The 19734-nt window shown below is 44.1% G+C and overlaps 1 protein-coding gene across 9 annotated transcripts in view; it reads left to right on the top strand.

Moving 5' to 3' along the window:
- Positions 1 to 19734, top strand: part of LOC119963301 (protein ZGRF1-like) — a 144206-nt gene that overhangs the window by 2420 nt on the left and 122052 nt on the right. For 7 of the 9 annotated variants that reach the window (XM_038792188.1, XM_038792186.1, XM_038792187.1 and 4 more), the window contains exons 2-8: positions 2802 to 2890; positions 3143 to 3223; positions 10463 to 10522; positions 10676 to 10861; positions 11501 to 13097; positions 13184 to 13273; positions 18994 to 19073. In XM_038792188.1, the coding sequence (XP_038648116.1) occupies positions 2870 to 2890; positions 3143 to 3223; positions 10463 to 10522; positions 10676 to 10861; positions 11501 to 13097; positions 13184 to 13273; positions 18994 to 19073 (2115 nt within the window). In that variant the 5' untranslated portion in view covers positions 2802 to 2869. Of the gene's footprint in view, positions 1 to 2801; positions 2891 to 3142; positions 3224 to 7215; positions 7352 to 10462; positions 10523 to 10675; positions 10862 to 11500; positions 13098 to 13183; positions 13274 to 18993; positions 19074 to 19734 lie in introns of those variants that run through there. The other 2 variants (XM_038792185.1, XM_038792189.1) reach the window with 2 other exon arrangements.

The following is a 19734-nucleotide window of genomic DNA, read 5'->3' as shown; positions in this document are numbered from 1 at the left end:
GTCTTGAGTGTTGCTGGAGACACTGCATTCACCTGACAAGTGGAGAGTATTCCACCAGGTCTGACCGTTCCTCGTGGTGGACTGGCTTTTGGAAATCAGTAAGTGAGTTGACCACCGCAGAATTCCTAGCTTCAGACCTACTCTTATAGTCGTAGTACTTTGCTGATCCAGTTCAGTTTCTGGTTACTGGTACCTCCCAGGGTTATTAGTGGGAGATGCTGCGATGGTAATGTCATTGAATGTCATGAGGAAGTGGTTAAACTTTCTCTTGTTGGAGATGGTCATCGCCTGTCTCCGCTATTACCTCAGTCCATCTAGCTTAGCCAGTTAGTTTAACTTCGGTAGTAGGGAAGATGCTGGAATCTATCATCAAGGAAGAAATAGCGCGGCATCTGGATGGAAATTGTCCCATTGGGCAGACGCAGCATGGGTTCATAAAGGGCAGGTCATGCCTAACTAATTTCGTGGAATTTTTTGAGGGCATTACCAGTGCGGTAGATAACGGGGAGCCAATGGATGTGGTATATCTGGATTTCCAGAAAGCTTTTGACAAGGTGCCACACAAAAGATTGCAGCATAAGATAAAGATGCATGGCATCAAGGGTAAAGTAATAGCATGGATAGAGGATTGGTTAATTAATAGAAAGCAAAGAGTGAGGATTTTTGGGTGTTTCTCTGGTTGGCAATCAGTAGCTAGTGGTGTCCCTCAGGGTTCAGTGTTGTGCCCACAATTGTTCACAATTTACATAGATGATTTGGAGTTGGGGATCAAGTGCAACGTGTCCAAGTTTGCAGACGACACTAAGATGAGTGGTAAAGGAAAAAGTGCAGAGGATACCGGAAGTGTGCAGAGAGATTTGGATGGGTTAAATGAATGGGCTGGGGTCTGGCAGATGGAATACAATGTTGACAAATGTGAGGTTATCCATTTTGGTAGGAATAACAGCAAAAGGGATTATAATTTAAATGATGAAATATTAAAACATGCCGCTGTGCAGAGAGACCTGGGTGTGCTAGTGCATGAGTCACAAAAAGTTGGTTTACAGGTGCAACAGGTGATTAAGAAGGCAAATGGAATTATGTCCTTCATTGCTAGAGGGATGGAGTTTAAGACCAGGGAGTTATGCTGCAATTGTATAAGGTGTTAGTGAGGCCACACCTGGAGTATTGTGTTCAGTTTTGGTCTCCTTACCTGAGAAAGGACGTACTGGCGCTGGAGGGTGTGCAGAGGAGATTCACTAGGTTAATCCCAGAGCTGAAGGGGTTGGATTATGAGGAGAGGTTGAGTAGACTGGGACTGTACTCGTTGGAATTTAGAAGGATGCGGGGGGATCTTATAGAAACGTATAAAATTATGAAGGAATAGATCGGATAGATGCGTGCAGGTTGTTTCCACTGGCGGGTGAAAGCAGAACTCGGGGGCATAGCCTCAAAATAAGGGGAAGTAGATTTAGGACTGAGCTTAGGAAGAACTTCTTCACCCAAAGGGTGTGAATCTATGGAATTCCCTGCCCCGTGAAGCAGCTGAGGGTCCTTCATTAAATGTTTTTAAGATCGAAATAGAGGGCAGCACGGTGGCACAGTGGTTAGCATTGCTGCCTACGGCGCTGAGGACCCGGGTTCGAATCCCGGCTCTGGGTCACTGTCCGTGAGGAGTTTGCACATTCTCCCTGTGTCTGCGTGGGTTTCGCCCCCACAACCCAAAGATGTGCAGGTTAGGCGGATTGGCCACGTTAAATTGCCCCTTAATTGGAAAAAATAATTGGGTACTCTAAATTTATAAAAAAAAAGATCGAAATAGATAGTTTTTTGAAGAATAAAGGGATTAAGGGTTATGGTGTTCGGGCCGGAAAGTGGAGCTGAGTCCAAAAAAGATCAGCCATGATCTCATTGAATGGCGGAGCAGGCTCGAGGGGTTAGATGGCCTACTCCTGCTCCTAGTTCTTATGTCCTTATCTGTTGAATACTCCGTCAGGCCATTGCTATCTGAAGACCTGACTACACAAGGACGTCTAACATCCTTCATTCAATCTTTGAATGTGTGCCTGAACAAACCATTCAAGGATTATGTTTGTGCCAAATGGAATAGGTGGATGGTTGATGGAGAAAAAACCTTCACAAAGAGTGGAAATATGCGTGTTGCCTTACTTAATGTTTTGTGTGGTTTTGTAATCAAATTGGGGTATTTTATTGATGCACAAACTGTATCCAGATCATTCAAAAATGCAGAGTATTTAATTCAGTGGATGGAGAGGAAGATCATTTTTTGTTGAGGATTAATTCTGAAACTAAGTGTCACATCTGATCCAGAAAGGGATCCTGACGATGATGCTATAGTCAAAATGACTCTGGATGAATTTAATGAGCAAATTAGTTAGGCACTTTATAAAACATTATTTTATTTCTTATTCATTTATGTGATGTGGGCATCGCTGGTTAGGCCAGCATTTATTGCCCATCCCTAATTGCCCTTCAAAACATGGTGGTGAGCTGCCTTCTTGAACCACTGGAGTTCCAGTAATTTCAGGGAGTGAGTTCTAGGATTTCTGTCCCAGTGACAGTAGCCTACATCCACACCGGTGATTAACATTTTATCCTTGGCGTATTAGCCGACCACAATTTTTGGAAGGAATTTTCAAAATTTCAAAGATCGACCTACAAGCCACAATGTATGCCCCATCTTAAATAAAGTTAATTTCACAAATGTAATGGTCTGTTTTACACCTGACATTTGTCAGCCTTTCTTCAATAAAATAATAGTTACATGTATGCACACAACATCCTGTTTTGTTCATTTGCAGCAGATATGATTAAGCAAGGAATTGAACCGTGCTGCAAGTGACCTGGTTATTGGAAAAGACAAAATAAAATGTCTTGCCGCGAGTTTGTTGTGAGTAAACCAAATTTTACTGCTTTTGTTCATTTGATGAGTTGCAATTCATTTTTAAGTTTGCTTTGAATGTATCCTTTACAGATGACATGTCAGTTGCAGAAGACTAGCCTCTTGCCTCACACTTGGATGCATTGGTTTCAGTCATTGCGAAATGTACTCACCTATGTTACAGAGTTAAAACCTGTTCATGACTGCTGTGAGGAAATCCATCATTGTTAATCTTTGGTTTGTTTTTTTCCCCAATTTCAGGTGCTGTATACAAATCAAAAAACAAAAAAAGCAAAGAAATGGCATGATGGCGTTTTAAAGACCAGTTCCTTTGGAAATAAGGTTTGGTTAGCAAGTGGCGAAATATGACCTATAAGATTTAACTTTTGTAAATGCAAGGAATGTTTAGTTATGATAGTTTAATTTACTTTCTGGGCATTTTGTTTTTGTGCTGTGTGGACTAATAGATCAGAAACTTTCTAGTTACTGATGATTTAGATTGAATGTTTTATAGAAACAAACCTTTTTTTCATTATTAAAAATATTGTTGAATTGGCAGTATTACTGTGGTTTTCCTTTTTCCTTTATTATTTACCCTTCCCTACATGTCCCTCTAAAAGTACCAACTCTTTGCAGTTACAATTCCAAGTTGGGCCCAAACTGTTCCAGCAGGTATTACTGGATAGTAAACATTAAAAAAAAAAAATTTAGGGTACCCAATTCATTTTTTCCAATCAAGGGGCAATATAGCGTGCCCAATCAACCTACCCTGCACATCTTTGGGTTGTGGGGTGAAACTCACGCAGACGCAGGGAGAATGTGCAAACTTCACACGGACAGTGATCCAGGGCCGGGATTCAAACCTGGGTCCTCAGCGCCGTAGTCCCAGTGCCAGCCACTGTGCCACGTGCCGCCCTGGATAGTAAACATCAAGGTCAGTTACAACATAAGAGCGGCCATCTCAGTTGAGATCACTTAACACAGGTGGTGAATCAAATCTAAGATGTTAACATTGGAATCTGTGACATTAACTGAGGTCTCACTTAACATTGTAGTTGCTATCCTGAGATGTGCGACTTTAGGCAAAACATCGTTAACATATCTAATTTTCCCTTAAGAACAAATTTGTAAACTGGAGTTTGGTTGTATTAGACATTTAAACTATTCACAGAGGTATCACCAATCAACCAATTGTCGGTAAGAATAGAATCATTAAACACTGGGCTGGTGAACAGAATGCAGGAAAGGACATTCGGATAAAATCGGGTAGAAAAAGGACCACCGAGAGAGAGATTGCAGAAAGTGAATGTTGCAGACAGAGAGAGAGGGATTGCAGAAAGTGAATATTCTAGACAGCGAGAGAAGGTAACAGAGAGGGGGATGGAAACAGCAGGGAGTACAACAGGGAGAGAGAGAATGAGACAGTCACTTTTGAGTTGAAATTGTTCTGAGATTGTTGTCAGTTTAGATAAGTTTTCGATTAGTTTATTATTGGAAGGGTGATGGCAGTCAGTGGGGTAGGTATGTGATGGTTACAGGTACGCTGGAGGGTAAGTCGGTGGTCTTGGTAAACGTGAATGCCCCGAATTGGGATGATGTGATGTTTATAAGGCGGCTGTTGGCCGCAATACTGGATCTAGATACTCATCAACTGATTTTGGGGGGGAGATTTAAATTGTGTCTTAGATCTGCGACTCTATTGATCTAAACCCAAGTCTTTGGCCCCTTTGGGGGTGGCAAAGACACTGTTGGTGTTTATGAAGGAGGCAGGGGGAATGGATCCATACCTGGGGGTAAGGAGTTCTTGTTTCTCTCCCCAGTACACAAGATGTGTACTGTCTCTTCTTCCCAGGGTGAGGAAGGCGGAATACTCAGCTATAGTTGTCTCAGACCATGCTCCACATTTTGTGGATTTAGTGCTGGAGGTGGGCCAGATGTAGCGCACAGGATGGATGTGGGACTTTTGGCGGATGTGGGGTTTTGCGGGTGGGTTTCAGGAGTACATGGAGTTCAACGGGAATGGGATGGTTCTGGGCTATATTCTATGGGAGGCGTAGAAGGCGGTGATTAGAGGGAAGATTATATCGTACAAGGCCCACATGGACAGGGAGTCTAGGAAGGAGCAGCAGAAGTTAGTTGATGACATTTTGGAAGTGGACCGTAGATACTTGTGTGACCCAACGCCAGAACTCCTGGCAAGCAGGAAAAAGCTAATGCAAACAGGAGTGGAGACATGGGACACCTGCTGTCTGCTGATAGAGTAGTGCGCTGGTTGCGGTGCCCGAGGGCGTTACCTATGAATATGGGGAGAAAGCTAGCCATCTCTTGGTATGGCAGCTAAGGCTGCAGTCGGCCTCTCAGGAGGTTATCCAGATCAGGGACTCGGAAGCCAGGCTGGCATCTCCCCAGATAAAGTGAACGGGATATTTCGAACCTTTTATGAGAGGCTTTACAGGTCGGAGCTGCCAGAGGAAGAGTCGCAGATGATTTCTAGAGGGCTTGATGTTCCCTGAGGTGGGGGAGGAAATGTGGGAAGGGTTGGAGGTGCCATTGGGTCCGGAGGAGGTCCGAGTTCTGATAGGACAGATGCAAACAGGGACAGCACCTGGGCCTTATGGGTTCCCGGTGGAATTTTTCAGGGAGTTTGCAGACCAGCTGGTTCAGCTACTGATGGGGACGTTTAATTCCTCTTAGGCCCTAGGTTCTCTTCCTGCGACACTTGCAGACATCCATCTCCCTTCCACTGTAAAAGGACAAAGATCCCATGGAATGGAGGTCGTGCCATCCTATTTCACTGCTTAATGTAGACGCTAAGCTATTAGCTAAGGTTCTAGCATTGAGGTTGGAATTCTGTCTCCCGGAAGCCCTTGGGAAGGACAAGACGGGATTTGTAAAGAGCCGAAAATTGTCGTCCAGTGTGCGGTGCCTCCTGAATGTTGTTTTTACCCCAGCGGCCAGGCCGCAGCTGGAGATAATTGTGTAATGTGATACTGAAAAGACATTTGATAGGATGGAGTAGAGGTACTTCTTTGCGGTTTTCGGAGAAGTTTGGGTTCGTCCCCAGGTTTGTGTCCTGGGTACGTCTACTGTAAAAGGATCGTTTGACCAGAGTTTGTACAAATACCATGAGTTTGAGTTTTTTCAGATGCACAGGAGAATGAGGCAGGGGTGTCCTATGTCTCCCCTCCTGTTTACATTTGCGATTGAATCATTGGTCATTGCCCTGTGGGCTTCGGACAAGTGGAGAGGGATGATTGGGGGTGGAGTGGAACATCGGGTGCGTCTGTATGCAGACAGTCTTTTGTGATATGTGAAGGACCCGGTACCCACTTTGAGGGAGTAATGAGAATACTGAAGAGCATCAGGCTCTTTTCCAGATACAAATTAAATCTGGAGAAGAGCGACTATTTTCCAGTCAACACCCAGGGGAATGGAGGTAATCTGGGGAGACTGCCTTTTCACTTAGTCAGGTCTAGCTTCTGTTATCTGGGGTCCAGGTGGCTTAAGATTGGGCCGACTCCGGAAGCTGAATTATACCAGCCTGGTGAGTAAGGTCAAATCCGATCTACAACCTTCCTTTGTCCCTGGCGGGTATTACTGTGTTGCTAATGCAGAGAAGGTATTGGACTGGTGTGGGGACCCAGGGTCTACCAGAGTGCAGATGGAGTCTGGGTCGTGCAGGAGGTCCAGTTTGAGTGCACTGGTGACAGCTTCTCTTCATTCGCACCGGCAAAGTACACGTCAAACCCGGTGGTTGGGCAGCACGGTGGCCTAGTGGTTAGCACAGCTGCCTCGCGGCACTGAGGTCCCAGGTTCGATCCCGGCTCTGGGTCACTGTCCGTGTGGAGTTTGCACATTCTCGCCGTGTCTGCGTGGGTTTCGCCCCCACAACCCAAAAATGTGCAGGTTAGGTGGATTGGCCACACTAAATTGCCCCCTTAATTGGAAACAATAATTGGGTAATCTAAATTTTGAAAACAAAAACAAAAACAAAAAAAAACAAACCCGGTGGTTGTCTCCACTTTAAAGATATGGAGGCAGGGTGTCACATTGGCGCAGTGGTTAGCACTGCAGCCTCACAGCGCCGAGGACCCGGGTTCGCTTCTGGCCCCAGGTCATCCTCCCCATGTCTGCATGGATCTCACCCCCATAACTCAAAGATGTGCAAGGTAGGTGGATTGGCCACGCTAAATTTCCCCTTAATTGGAAAAAAAATTAATTGGGTACTCTAAATATATAAACAAAACATGGAGGCAACTCCATCAACATTTTAAACTGGGGTCAGTATCAAGGCCGGCTTCCATTTGTGCTAACCACCTGTTCAAGCTAACTAGATTGGATGCAACATTTGAGAAGGAGAAGGGGCTGGAGAGATTATGTGATCTCCTCTGAGAGGGGCGATTTGCCAGCCTGGAGGAATTGGAAGGGAAGTTTGGGCTCTCGGGCTTGGATTCGTTTAGGTACTTTCAGGTACGAAATTTTGTTAGACAAACATTCCTGGTATTCCCAGTGGTGACACCATCTTCCTTGATAGATAGGATCTTTTCGTGCGCAATATCAGAAGAGGGTAGTACGTCCGGTGTGTGTGGGTGGATTCTGGCAGAGGACTCTATCTCGGTTGAATGGATGAAAGCCAGTTGGAAGGAGGAGCTGGGGCCCGTTTTGAATGATGAGGTGTGGAGTGAGGCCCTTCACTAGGTAAATTACTTGGATGAGGAAGTGGAAGGGCGGGTTAGTATGTTTACCGATGACATAAAGGTTGGGGGAGTTGCAGATAGTATTGAAGGTTGCTGCAGCTTACAACAGGACATTGATAGGGTGCAGAACTGGGCTGAGAGTGGCAGATGGAGTTCAACTTTGATAAATGTGAAGTGATTCATTTTGGAAGGTCGAATTTGAATGCTGAATACAGGGTTAAAGGCAGGATTCTTGGAAGTGTGGAGGAACAGAGGGTTCTTGGGGTCCACGCATATAGATCCCTCAAAGGTACCACCCAGATTGCTAGGGTTGTTAAGAAGGCGTATGGTGTGTTGGCTTTCATTAACAGGGGAATTGAGTTGAAGCGTAGCGAGGTTTTGCTGCAGCTTTATAAAGCCCTAGTTAGACCACACTTGGAATATTGTGTCCAGTTCTGGTCGTCTCATTATAGGAAGGATGTGGATGCTTTGGAGAGGGTACAGAGGAGATTTACCAGGATGCTGCCTGGACTGGAGGGCTTGTCTTATGAAGAAAGGTTGAGGGAGCTAGGGCTTTTCTCACTGGAGTGAAGAAGGCAGAGAGGTGACTTAATAGAGGTGTACAAGGTGATAGACATAGAACATAGAACAGTACAGCACAGAACAGGCCCTTCGGCCCTCGATGTTGTGCCGAGCAATGATCACCCTACTTAAACCCACGTAACCCAACAATCCCCCCATTAACCTTACACTACGGGCAATTTAGCATAGCCAATCCACCTAACCCGCACATCTTTGGACTGTTGAGAGGCATGGATAGAGTGGATAGCCAGAGACTTTTCCCCAGGGTGGAAATGGCTGTCACAAAGGGACATAATTTTAAGGTGATTGGAGGAAGGTATAGGAGAGATGTCAGAGGTAGGTTCTACACAGAGAGTGGTGGGTGTGTGGAATGCACTGCCAGCAGAGGTGGTGGAGTCAGAGTCATTCGGGACTTTAAAAAAAAATTAAGAGTAGCCAATTAATTTTTTGCAATGAAGGAGCAATTTAGCGTGTCCAATCGACCTAGCCTGCACATCTTTGGGTTGTGGGGGTGAAACCCACACAAACACGGGGAGAATGTGCAAACTCCACACGGACAGTGACCCAGAACCGGGATGGAACCTGGAACAGGCACATGTTTTGGTCCTGTCGCAAACTTGTGGGTTTTTGGGTCTCCTTTTTCAACACCATGTCGCTGTTCCTGAACATCAAGTTGGAATCCTGTCCCTTAGTCGCCATATTTGGGGTATCGGATTTGCTGGAACTGTGGACGGGTGCAGGGGCAGATGTCCTTGCCTTCAGGACTCTTTCGAGGCGGATAGGCATATGGACGATAAGGGAATAGTGTAGAGGGACTTTAGAGGAGTTTCACAGGACGGTGCAACATCGAGGGCTGAAGAGCCTGTACTGCGCTGTAATGTTCTATGTTCTATATTCGTCTTGCTGATTGCTCGGAGGTGAGTTCTGCTGGGATGGACGTTGACAACACGCCCAGTGCCTCAGCTTGGCGAGGTGTCTTAATGGAATTTCTGTACCTGGAGAAGGTCAAATACACTGCGAGGGGGTCAATTGAAGGGGTATAACGGAGATGGGGCCTGTTTATCATCTACCTCAGAAGTGTTGGTCGCTGTTGACTGCTGGGGGTGGTGGTTTGGTGGGGCTCGTGGTGGTGTGTGAAGGGGCAAGAGCGAGCTTGTTCTTACTGTGTGGGGGGGAGGGAAGCTATGTTAATTGTTGGGGGCGTCCTTTTTTGTGGGAGGGGAGTTATGTAATTTAGCTTCTCTTTTACTGTTTTTACTGATGTTTCTTTTTTTAACTTTATAAACTGAAGAAGGGTAATAAAAATATTTTTTTCAAAAAAAGATTGATTTATTATTGGACTCGCCTGTTGCTTATCCCTTGATTTGTTTTGAAAAAAGTTCCTTTTCCTTATTTAAAGATTGAAAAAATAAATAAATAAATGTAACAATCTGTTATTCATTGATGCTTAAATACTGTACCTTTAAAATCTCTGATCGCTGAATTCAATAATGAGAGAGGCTGATTTCATCAATACATTTAAATTTCAAAAGACATAATAGAAGAGTCACAATGTGAAAAGGATTTAAAAATAAATAACTTTAGAGTACGCAATTCTTTTTTCCCAATTAAGGGGCGATTTAGCATGGCCAATCCACCTATGCTGCGCATTTTTTTGGGTTTTGGGGGTGAGACCCACGCAGACACGAGGACAATGTGCAAACTCCACATGGACAGTGACTCGGGGCTGGGATCGAACCCAGGTCCTCGGTGGCGTTGGGCACCGTTTCGCCCCTCACACTTTTTGAAAGGATACATATTCCCTACTGTATGAGTAATAATATCATGAACCATTGACTGAACCAACGTTAAGTGATGAATTGTTGATTAAGGCACATGCTGTTCCTCACTGGATTTTAACAAAACCTGTTACAACTTTATGTGATAGAATATATAGCCAGCATATATAGTAGGAAATAAAAAATCTCTTTGCATTTGAAACAAGATGGTTCAGTATTTTGACCTTCATCAGAATATGATCTTTCATGAGCGATGATCTGTTGGACAGCAATTCCTAAATTATGGATGCAAGGTTCCTTCAGTTCTGACATTTACTGAAATCTCATAATAAAGGTGCTGTATTACAATTTTATGTGGTACATCATGTTAGCAATAAATACCTCCGTGTCTTCAATCCAAGCTCTCTTTATTTTCATGGTTTACTTCTATTTGTGTTTTTTGACTGGATTATTATTTTCTAATATATCCAATGCTGTATTGAAATGGGAATGGTGAAATTTTGATAGGCAAAGAGAGTTTTATTTTTCATCTCGTTAACTTTTAGGCAACTTTGTATGATGATAAAGGCCTCTGTCTGGATCACATATATGCCAAATTTGAAGAGGTAATGTATATTCTGTGAATATTTTTTTTCCACTATTGATATGTTGCATCAACAGAATAATGAGCATGCACTTGATTGACCTTTTTCAAAAATGATCAGTGTCATTGCATCAATGATTTTAGTATTGATTAATATTGTTTTCTGTACTGATAGATACAATCAGGCCGTGACTTTGAAAGTGATCGCTATTTGATTACTGTGGAAGAAGAAAAAACATCAAAGAAAGAGGATGCTAAATGCTCTGGTCAGAAGGAGGCTACAAAACTCGACCCTTCTAATATAATTCCTGCTAAACTGACTCGGTACCACTTGCCTGTGGGTCTAAAAAGGAAGCACACTGTATGTAATAAATTTGATGTAGTTCTGTAATTATTAAATGTGCTTTGGTGCGTTTAAACATCCGCATGCTTCAAGGCGGGATTCTCTCAGCCCAGGCCGGGTCGGAGAATCGCCGGGTCGGGCGTGAATCGCGTGACCCTGGTCCGCCGATTCTCCGGAGAGCAGAGAATTGGCGCCGGCCTGGTCGGTGCGGCGCTGGTCGGGGGCCACTCTACGTCCCCCTGGGGCGATTCTCCGCCCGGGATGGGCCGAGCGGCTGTAAAAAAAAAAAAAGTCCTGCTGGCGCCGTCCAAGTGTGGTCTTACCTGGTGGGACATCACCATGCAACCATCTGGGGGAGGAGGGGTGCCTTCGCTGTGGCCTAGCCCGCGATCGGGGCCTACTGATCGGTGGGCCGGCCTCTCGGGCTGGGGCCTCTTTTGCTCCGCGGCGGCCCCTGTAGCCCTATACCATGTTGCGTTGGGGCCAGCGGGGAGAAGGGAGCCACCGTGCATGTGCACAACCATGCCGGTGGCAGTGCAAATTTGCGCCGGTCGCACAGTGCATGCGCAGACCTGCGGCACCCGTTTGATGCTGGCATTGGCCCAGATATATCATATTGGGTATATATTGTAATTCTTTTTCATGTCAATGTTACAGGGCTTCCAAGGACCACGGGAGGTACCAAAGAAACCAACAACAGAGGAGAATGATACAACATGTGCAATGACTAAACCCCAGAAGCCGAGCTTTTCACTCCCTCAGTTTTATGCTACTTCGCCACTCTTTTCTACTGCGTGTGCAGAGGAAGCATTAACTTGCTCTGCTTCTCTTTCTGAAGATTCCTCTTGTACATACAGGAAAGAGCCGGCAAAAGAAACTACAACCAGCTTATCATTACCGTCTACACCGGCACTGAATCATTATAAACATTTGAGGCACTGTGAAGAAATGGTGCCTTTTCATTCTACAGATAGCAAATTTGTTTATTACAACGATGGAATAGCGCCGTCTACTGCACTGACCTCCAATCCAGGAGTCTGTTCCCGTACTAACTTAATATGTGAGAGTAAAAGGAGCAAAGCTCAGATTTTAGCACTACTTGACACAAAAACAATGTCCAGCGACCATGCTTTTGAAACCTTTGAACTTAAGCCACAGCAGCCGCTGGTTGACTTTGGCAGTACTTATGCCACTGGCCAGAAATGGGAAAGTGGTTTTGATCCTCGTGATGATTACCCTGTTGAGAATACCAATTCCAGATTGATAGAGTCTTGTAATACGGAATTGCCTACTTTCCTGACAGATCATACTTCAAAGGTGAATTTGTCCAAAGATTTAGGTGGAGGGGGTTCTTCCCAAAATATTCAACCAATCCAGCAGCAGTGTGAGGAAAGGGAAGATTCAGTTACTCCAGCAGCGAATGTACAGTTTGTAACTCCAGGGACTTGCATGACTACTACTCTTGGAGAAACATTAGACAATAGTGTTTGCAAAGTAAAAAAATGTTCTGTTGAAGCAAATAGCCCATCTAGGAGGTCGTTTTCTCTTGCTGATGATGAGCATTCCAAAAATTCTGTTATGTCAATGGAATCAGACACTGTGGATACTAACAATTTTACTGATGTAAACTTTGATCTGCTTGGTGAATTTAATCTGGATGAAATGGGGATGAATGATTTGTCTGAGAGTGAAATTGAAATGTTACCGCAAACATCATTGAACATCAGTAATTGCTCTTCACAGCCCATTCAACCTCCTTCCTTACATAAAGATGCCCATCAACCCAAACATCCCGAATTGGAAGCTCAAATCCTTGTTACTGAAGAAGAGGATTCAGATCAGATTTTGCATGGAAAGTGTCAAACTGAAATTGAATCCAGAGCTGTCGCAAATGCTGAATCTTTATCAGGAAAACCATCTTCAGTTGCTCGAGAGAAACCTGTATTGGAACTAAAAGAAGGCAGAATAAATGCCGATGAATATTCCTGTCTTCCTGCCCAGAGGGATACCATCACACTGCTGAAATCTTTATCTGAGCATAGCACAGCAATTGAAAGCTTAGAAAAACTAAATATCCAAAAACTTTTTAAAGATGCTACAATTGAAAGTGTAGAAAATCTAAATGTTCAAAAACTTTTAAAAGATGCTGCAATTGAAAGGGTAGAAAATCTAAATGATCAAAAACTTTTTGAAGATGCTGCAATTAATACGGGTCTGGAACAACCAAATGTTAGGCCGGGAGGAACCTCTGGGTGTAAGAGTTTTGATTTGTAATTTATTTAGAAGTTATTCTATGAAATGTCTTGTGATTGATGATTGATCTTTTCGTCATGTTTTAAGGGATGATTTTCAAGAATGTTAAATCAAAACACGTTTACAATTTGGACCACAATCCAGGCTATAATTCGATAGACTGCAATGCAGACAGAGGTGAGAAATTAAAACAAATTTTGGAATTAATTGTTTAATTGTAAGTGAATATATGAGTGTTTATTTGATGAGTATGTATATATGAGGGGTTAGGTTAGTTTGGGCGCGGCCGTTTTGGCGCTAGCCGTTTTGGCGCCGGCTGTTTTGGTGCCGGACGTTTTGGCCATAATAACATTTCTTTATTTGTAAATTAGCCTCAGTTGAGTTGGCTGCTGGTGCGGGTCCGATGTCACGTGTTTCGTTCTATCACCATCTTTTTATATATTTTTTAACTAAACCAATTCGCATACCCATATGATGGCTGAGGAAGTATCAACGAAACGTGGTAAAGAAAAATTTGTTCATAACGGATTCCTTTACGTCTTTGACAAAACAAGCAAAGGTGACAGCGAAGTGAAATTTTGGCGTTGTGAGCAAAAAAACCGGTGCAAAGCACGGCTCCATACTAAAGCTGCAAACGTGGCGAGGCAGCTGAACAGCCATTTGCATGATGCTTCTGCTGCACAAGTAGAGGTTGCACTCGTGAAAACTAAAATAAAAAAGAGAGAACAGGAAACCCTTGAGGCACCGACTGTAGTTGTTAATGAATGTTTGACAGACATATCCCAAGCTAGTCTACCAGCCATTCCTAATATATCTGCTTTGAGGAGAATAATAAGCAGAAAGCGTAATTATGTATTGAACGCCCCCACCAATCCAAGTGATTTACAACAATTGATTGTGCCAGAATGCTACAGGATATATGTCCCTCAACCAGGAGTGGAAGAAAATTTTTTACTTTGTGATAGCGGACCAGGTCACGACCGGATATTAATCTTCGGAAGACAGAGCTGGCTACAGCACTTATTGACATCTGATATGTGGTTTGCAGATGGCACATTCAGTATTGCTCCAGCCTCTTTTCTCAGATTTATGTAATTATGGTAAAAAAAACACGGAGGAGTTACTCCTACGGTTTATGCTCTTTTGCCCAACAAGCAACGCACCACATATGCGAGAATGTTCGCATTATTGAAAGAAATTGAACCCAACTTGAAACCCAGTTCAATCGTCTGTGATTATGAACAAGCTGCGCACAGTGCTATGAAAGACATATTCCCTGATGTTCAAATAAAAGGATGTTTTTTTCATTGAGCTCAAAATATGCAAAAACATCTAGCTAGTATGGGGTTCCGTAGTTTGTCTAACACTGATCCAGATTTCGCGTTAGAAGCTAAAATGATTATTGCCATTGTCTTTGTACCTTTGAACAAAATCGATGAATATCTGGATGCTTTAGCGACCCAACTGCCGCAAGAACTTCAAGATTTACTCAACTGGTTTGTAGATACATATGTTGGTCGTCTGAACAGACGAGGAAATGGTAGACGAACACCTTTATTTCGCCCTGAGATTTGAAAATTTTATCAGAGAACATTAAACGGGGAAGACCGCACAAACAATAATGCGGAGGCAGCCCACCGTCGATTGAAATACGAACTTGGCATGCATCATCCCACCATATGGAAACTAATTGATGGCCTGCGTAAAGTACAGAAAGGTAGAGGTGCATATTATGAAAGGTTACTAGCCGGCCATGAACCGCCACAAAAATGAAAAAAGTATAGAGATGCAGATAAAAGAATACATGAAACTGTTCTTAAATTTGAAAACATGGATGCTATCGAATACTTGAGGAGCCTTGCTCATAATTACCAAATGAACTAAACTAAATGAATTAATTTAAGGTTTTTAACTAAATGAACTAATTTAAGATTTTTAATTTACAATAAAGTTAGTTTAAAAACTTTTTTTTTTAATAAACAATTTTATTGAGGTAGTTTTTGGCTTTATAAACAGTTACAGACATCATCAGAAAGGAAGCAAAAAAGGCAAAAATGTGCAAACATCCACGTACTTTCAATACTTCCATCGTACCGTATTGCACAAGCCCGCTCCCCTCCCACCCGTACTACCCACCATATTTTCCCTCCTACTCTACTCTACCCCCACCCCCCTGCTGACGCTCACTCTCCCGCAAATAAGTCAATAAATGGTTGCCACCTCCGGGTGAACCCCTGCACAGATCCCCTCAAGGCGAACTTAATTTTTTCCATCCCCAGGAAACTTGACATGTCCGCAAGCCACCACTCAGTCTTCGGGGGCTTTGAGTCCCTCCACGCCAATAATATTCGTCGCCGGGCTATCAGGGAAGCAAAGGCCAGCACATCGGCCGCTTTCTCCCCCTGGACGCCCGGGTCTTCCGAAACCCCAAAAATTGCCACCCCTGGACTCATCACCACCCTTGTTTTTAGCACCTGGGACATGACCCCCGCAAATCCCTCCCAGTACCCCCTCAGCTCAGGGCGTTTAAAAACTTTTTAAAGCTCATCTTTTAATTTACAGTTTTAAGCTTGCTTTTCAGTCATTCTTTCGAATGATACTGAATCTTGCAACAATTTACTTGCAACAATTTACTAGCCACAAAAACGAAAAAACATTCTGTCGTCTGCGCCCAAACGGCCGCGCCAAATTGGCTGCGCCCAATTGTCCCATGGCGCCCAAACGGCTGCGTCCAAACGGCCGTGCCAAAACGGCCGCGCCCAATTGTCCCATACCGTATATGAGTGTACGGTAGCACAGTGGGTAGCACTGTTGCCTCACAGCTCCAGGGTCCCAGGTTTGATTCCTGGCTTGGGTCACTGTCTGTGTGGAGTTTGCATGTTCTCCCCATGTCTGCATAGGTTTCATCCGGTGCTCCGGTTTCCTCCCACAAATCCCAAAAGATGTGTTTGTTAAGTGAATTGGACATTCTGAATTCTCCCTCCGTGTACCTGAACAGGCACCAGAGTGTGGCGACTAAGGACTTTTCACAGTAACTTCATTGCAGTAAGCCTACTTGTGACAATAAAGATTGTTATTATTCAGATGAATATGTATCTGTGAGTGTATTGGTGAGTGTATATGTGAGTTTTTAATACAATGAGTTTGAATATGTGAGTGCACACATGATGAATATGTGTACATATATGTGAGTCAATATACGATGAGTATTTAAAAAATATATATTTTTACGGCTTTGCTGGCTAGGCTAGCATTGGTTGCCCATCCCTAATTGCCCTTGAGAAGGTGGTGGTGAGCCTCCTTCTTGGACCGCTGCAGTCCATGCACTGTAGACGCACCCCCAGTGCTGTTAGAGAGGGTGTTCCAGGATTTTGACCCAGCGATGTGAAGAAATGGCCATTTATTTCCAAGTCAGGATAGTGATTGACTTGGAGGGTAACTTTCAGGTGGTGGTGTTCTCAGGTATCTGATGTCTTGTCCTTCTAGACGGTTGTGATTTTGGAATGTGCTGCCTAAGGAGCCTTGGCGAGTTCCTGCACTACATTTTGTAGATGGTATGCACTGCTGCCACTGTGCATCAGTGGTGGAGGGAATGAATATTTGTGGAAGGGATGCCAATCAAGCAGACTGCTTTGCCCTGGGTGGCGTGGCTTCTTGAGCTGTTAGAGCTGTACTCATCCAGGCAAGTATGGAGTATTCCATCACACTCCTGACTTGTGTCTTGTCAGTTTCCTATTAAATTGATTTTTAGGGGGCAGCACGGTGGTGCAGTGGTTAGCATTGCTGCCTCACAGTGCCAAGGCCCTAGGTTTGATCCCAGCTCTGGGTCACTGTCCGTGTGGAGTTTGCCATTTGCGAGGGTTTCGCCCCTACAACCCAAAGATGTGCAGGTTAGGTGGATTGGCCACACTAAATTGGCCCTTAATTAGAAAAAAATTGAATACTGTAAATTTATAAAAACATTAAAAAAAATAACAAAATAAACCTCATCATTATAGTCATCTGCCTTTCACACGGATACGAAAGAATAACAAAGGAGCAAGAAGACTCAGAACAAAACCCATATCCCTCACACTCTCGCAACACAGCAGGAGCCAATGACAAAGAGAAGGAAACCAATCCTCCCCAGGATGCAGTCTGTCTGTACCATCATAGGATAATCGCTAGGTTCTTTAACCCCAAAATAACAAAAATACAAAGCAAAACAATGACACTACTAGTTCTAACGGTGGTTTTGCCTCGTCCACAGTGGCGACTTAAGGCCATACCAACCACCTCTGCTAAACCATCAACCCTCCATCCTGCACTGTTCATCCTCCCTGCAAATAAAATAGAGGGTACCACAAAAATGTACTCCCTGTATGCAAGAATTATGGCCCAACAATTTAGAGGCTAGATAAGTATCGCACTACCCTCAAGACATGCAATCCTCTCGGCACGTTCCCTAATGGAGAGGAGTTTCCCCCACCACAAACCAAAGGCTCTCTCCCTCCACGGCAGAAGCACACCACTGGAAAAATACCAGCAAGGGTACAAAGAGGGATTCTGATTTTGCAGAATATCAGGCAACAAAAATTGCTTCTGTGCTCATCACATACTCATATCAGGATAAAAGTTTAAAGTTTTGACCGGATCATTGAGGAACATCCAAGATCCATCCAGAGCTTCACCGAAGCCTTCGCACCTCCCATGGCTCTGTCTCGAAGCCCAGGTGAGCGGGAACCCAGGCCCCCGGCAGGTGGCAAACCCCTCTTGACGACCACCGAGGTCAAAATAACGTAAGACCGGGGCGGCATGGTGATGTAGTGGTTAGCACTGCTGCCTCAGGGCGGCCAGGTGATGCAGTGGTTAGCACTGCTGCCTCACGGTGCTGAGGACCCTGGTTTGATCCCGGGTCACTGACTGTGGAGTTTGCAGATTCTCTTCCTATCTGCGTAGATTGCACACCCACAACCCATAGATGTGCATGGTTGGAGGATTAGTCACGCTAAATTGCAAGGATAGAAGGTGAGCCCTCACCAAGGAAACCTCCCTCTCGACTGACAGGATTCTCATCTCCGCTTCATCCATTCTCTGTAGGATATTTCGCAACTCATCACGGTGAGCAATTCTAATCTGTGCCGTTATTACTCACAAAGATGGTCCTCATCTTGGTTCCAAACAACACCACCAAGGAGCGGGTCCGATCACCAGTAACACCACAGCCGGAAACAGGGCCCACCCCAACCATCTCAGACCGTCGAGGGTTTCTTCGACTTACCCCATTGCTAAACGTTTAACCAGGACTTGTGGGCAGAACGGTGGCAAAGTGGTGCCTCATAGCGCCAGGGACCTGGGTTCAAAATTTGCCCCTTCTCCCCATTACTGCATGGGTTTTCCTCTAGGTGTTATGGTTTCTTTTCATAGTCCAAAGATGTGCATGTTGGGTGGATTGGCCATGCTAAATTGCCCCGTTATTGTTTAGGGATGTCCAGGTTTGGTAATGGGGTTACGGGGATAGGGCGGGATCGACAGGTGAGTGAACATGGATAAGATTGCACTTTTGATGGGTGGGTGCAGACTCAATGGGCCGAATAGCCTCCTTCTGTACTGTCGGGATTCTATGATTTTCCAGAAACAAAGCACAGTCCATACAGATCAGGATCAAATAATTACTGATCATACATAAGGATTAAAAGATGAGCAGTGCTTCCATCACGATACCCTTGAAATGCATGTTTTGAAATTCTGTGTTATGAAAATCTTGGAAATGTGGTGGCTGCTTGGTGTAACACCAGACGTTCATTACCTTGGAGTGAAATTTGTGTATTTTGATTCTTTCATGAAACTCTCATCTATTTATTGCTACAAATCCGAACAACTGTTATCTTAATTGCTGATATTTGTTTCTCTCTTAGCTCTGAGGATGTTTGAAACTGAACAATCTTTGCCCGCTGTGAGGAATTCACCCACAGGGAACAGCTGTGCTCCAGCTAAGGTACAGTGTGATAGACTTTAGATAGCCAGACGGTGAAGGATAGAATTCAAACCTAATCTTTTTAGACTCATAATCATTTATTGACAGATGCACATTATAAACAAGCACCTCCCAACCCAACAGCTACCGCTTCAGTCTATATCGGTTTGTGGCACCTGGAACCAATTAAATGTTCCATTTGAAAGGGGCACTAGTACCCCCACTGTAACAAAAGCAAACAAAATTTTAAAATGAAATCCTGTTTTCCATATACTTGCCCCATTTCAGCTATGACACACTCTAGTTAGTAGTCAGCTTTAATTTCTCATCCCAAAACTGCATGTTTTGCTTACGAGTAGCTTATAACTGGATGCGAGGGATCAAGCAGGTGATAGGCGAAGATGCACGGGAGTTTAAGACACGGCTTAAATTTGATTGCTGATGACATTTCAAATTGGCGACGTCCCACACCCACACCGGCGGTTCACTTTTATATTTGGCGTATGTGCCCACTTTTTTTTGGAGAGATTTTTCAAGGTTTCAACGTCAACTTAGACTCCAACATTTAAGGGAGCTCAAATTAAAATTGCATTTCCGGGCAAAGACAAAGGATGTCAGCCCAGAATAGTTAGTTTGCTTACTTGCAAGATAAGCTTGATCTTTAAAGGCCCTAAATGTTCAT

The sequence above is a fragment of the Scyliorhinus canicula genome, chromosome 3, assembly GCF_902713615.1.
Source record: "Scyliorhinus canicula chromosome 3, sScyCan1.1, whole genome shotgun sequence".
NCBI lineage: Eukaryota > Metazoa > Chordata > Chondrichthyes > Carcharhiniformes > Scyliorhinidae > Scyliorhinus > Scyliorhinus canicula.
This window is presented reverse-complemented; position numbering and strand designations above follow the sequence as displayed.